Raw genomic sequence first — 1,171 nt, 5'->3', positions numbered from 1 at the left:
CTCTTACACAGAGCTGCAGCTCAACTGTGGCCCGGGGAACAGGTACAACAAGGTGCAGGCAGCCTATGTGGCGTCCCCAGGTAAAGAGCTGGCCCGGGGGATGACGGAGTCGGGCCAGTATGGTCAAGTACTCCCCTGGCACAAGGTGCTGTTCATGGTGGCCAGTCCCTACGATGACAGCGCTGACTCGGCCCTGTGCATGTACCCTCTAAAGGCCATCAACGAGAGGCTGGTGGACCTCATCAGCGCCTGCTACAGCGACTCGGGCAAGATCGCCGGCACCCCAGCCGTGGACATCCCCTACTCCTCCAAGACAGACGAGTTCTGCACCTCCCGCATTGATGTAAGTAGCGCAGCCTTTGTCATCCACTTCAAAAGACACGTCAGAAGAGGAGAAAAAAGAGAGTCAGTGATTTGAAAAGATTTTTTCCCCTTTAATCAATAATGCAAAGATATGACACGTTGGGTTGGATTTCAGGCCTTTGTTTTCAGGGGTAGGGGGCTGAGGGGTGGGGGGGTTATTTTGGTCTGAAGGGATCCTGCAGGCTATATCACTCATCTCATCGAATCTGAGAATGTAACCATTCTCCGATTCATACACAGAGCTGTGGATGCCAGGACTGACCAGCCACGATATAAAAAATTATTTACATTTGCAATGTTTTCAAACATTGGCGTAAAACAAGCTCATATGTTGGCTTCTGATGGGGTACTACAGTTGAACTAAGCTCATGAGGAATTTATAAGTTATATTCTTCAAGAATCAATGGATACATCATTAATTTATAATTTATACGTCCAAAAAAAGATGTGGCAACCGCAGATTGCCCCGCTAAGGGAACTAGTATATCTCCTATCTCTTCCCTTTCCCTCTGCAGAAAGACACGCTGAACAACTTTAAGTGTGGGGCGGACTTCCTTCCAGCGCCGCTGGCCAGTAAGCCAGAGTTTGCCCTGCAGGCGGAGGTGGTCATCACCAGGACGGGCATACTGACCGCTGTGGCCGTCGCCGTGGAGAACGACCACACTATCGCCTTCCTGGGGAACAGCCTGGGAGAGGTGTACAAGGTAAGGAGGGGACGCTACGGAACAGGACGTGTGTTGTGGAAGAGGGGGGTCCGGGGAGGTGTACAAGGTAAGGAGAGGACGCTACGGAACAGGACGTGTGTTGT

At 51.3% G+C, this 1,171-nt stretch overlaps 1 protein-coding gene across 1 annotated transcript; it reads left to right on the top strand.

Moving 5' to 3' along the window:
• Positions 1-8: 8 nt before the first annotated feature.
• On the top strand, positions 9-1,134 carry LOC112080307 (plexin-B1-like; the record flags this gene model as incomplete). The annotated part of the gene is made up of 2 exons (XM_024146038.2): positions 9-343; positions 879-1,134. Coding segments are annotated over exons 1-2 (499 nt in total), but the record flags the coding sequence as incomplete, so codon positions are not given.
• Positions 1,135-1,171: the final 37 nt, after the last annotated feature.

The sequence above is a fragment of the Salvelinus sp. IW2-2015 genome, unplaced genomic scaffold (genome assembly GCF_002910315.2).
Source record: "Salvelinus sp. IW2-2015 unplaced genomic scaffold, ASM291031v2 Un_scaffold15292, whole genome shotgun sequence".
NCBI classification, from domain to species: Eukaryota; Metazoa; Chordata; class Actinopteri; order Salmoniformes; family Salmonidae; genus Salvelinus; species Salvelinus sp. IW2-2015.
This window is presented reverse-complemented; position numbering and strand designations above follow the sequence as displayed.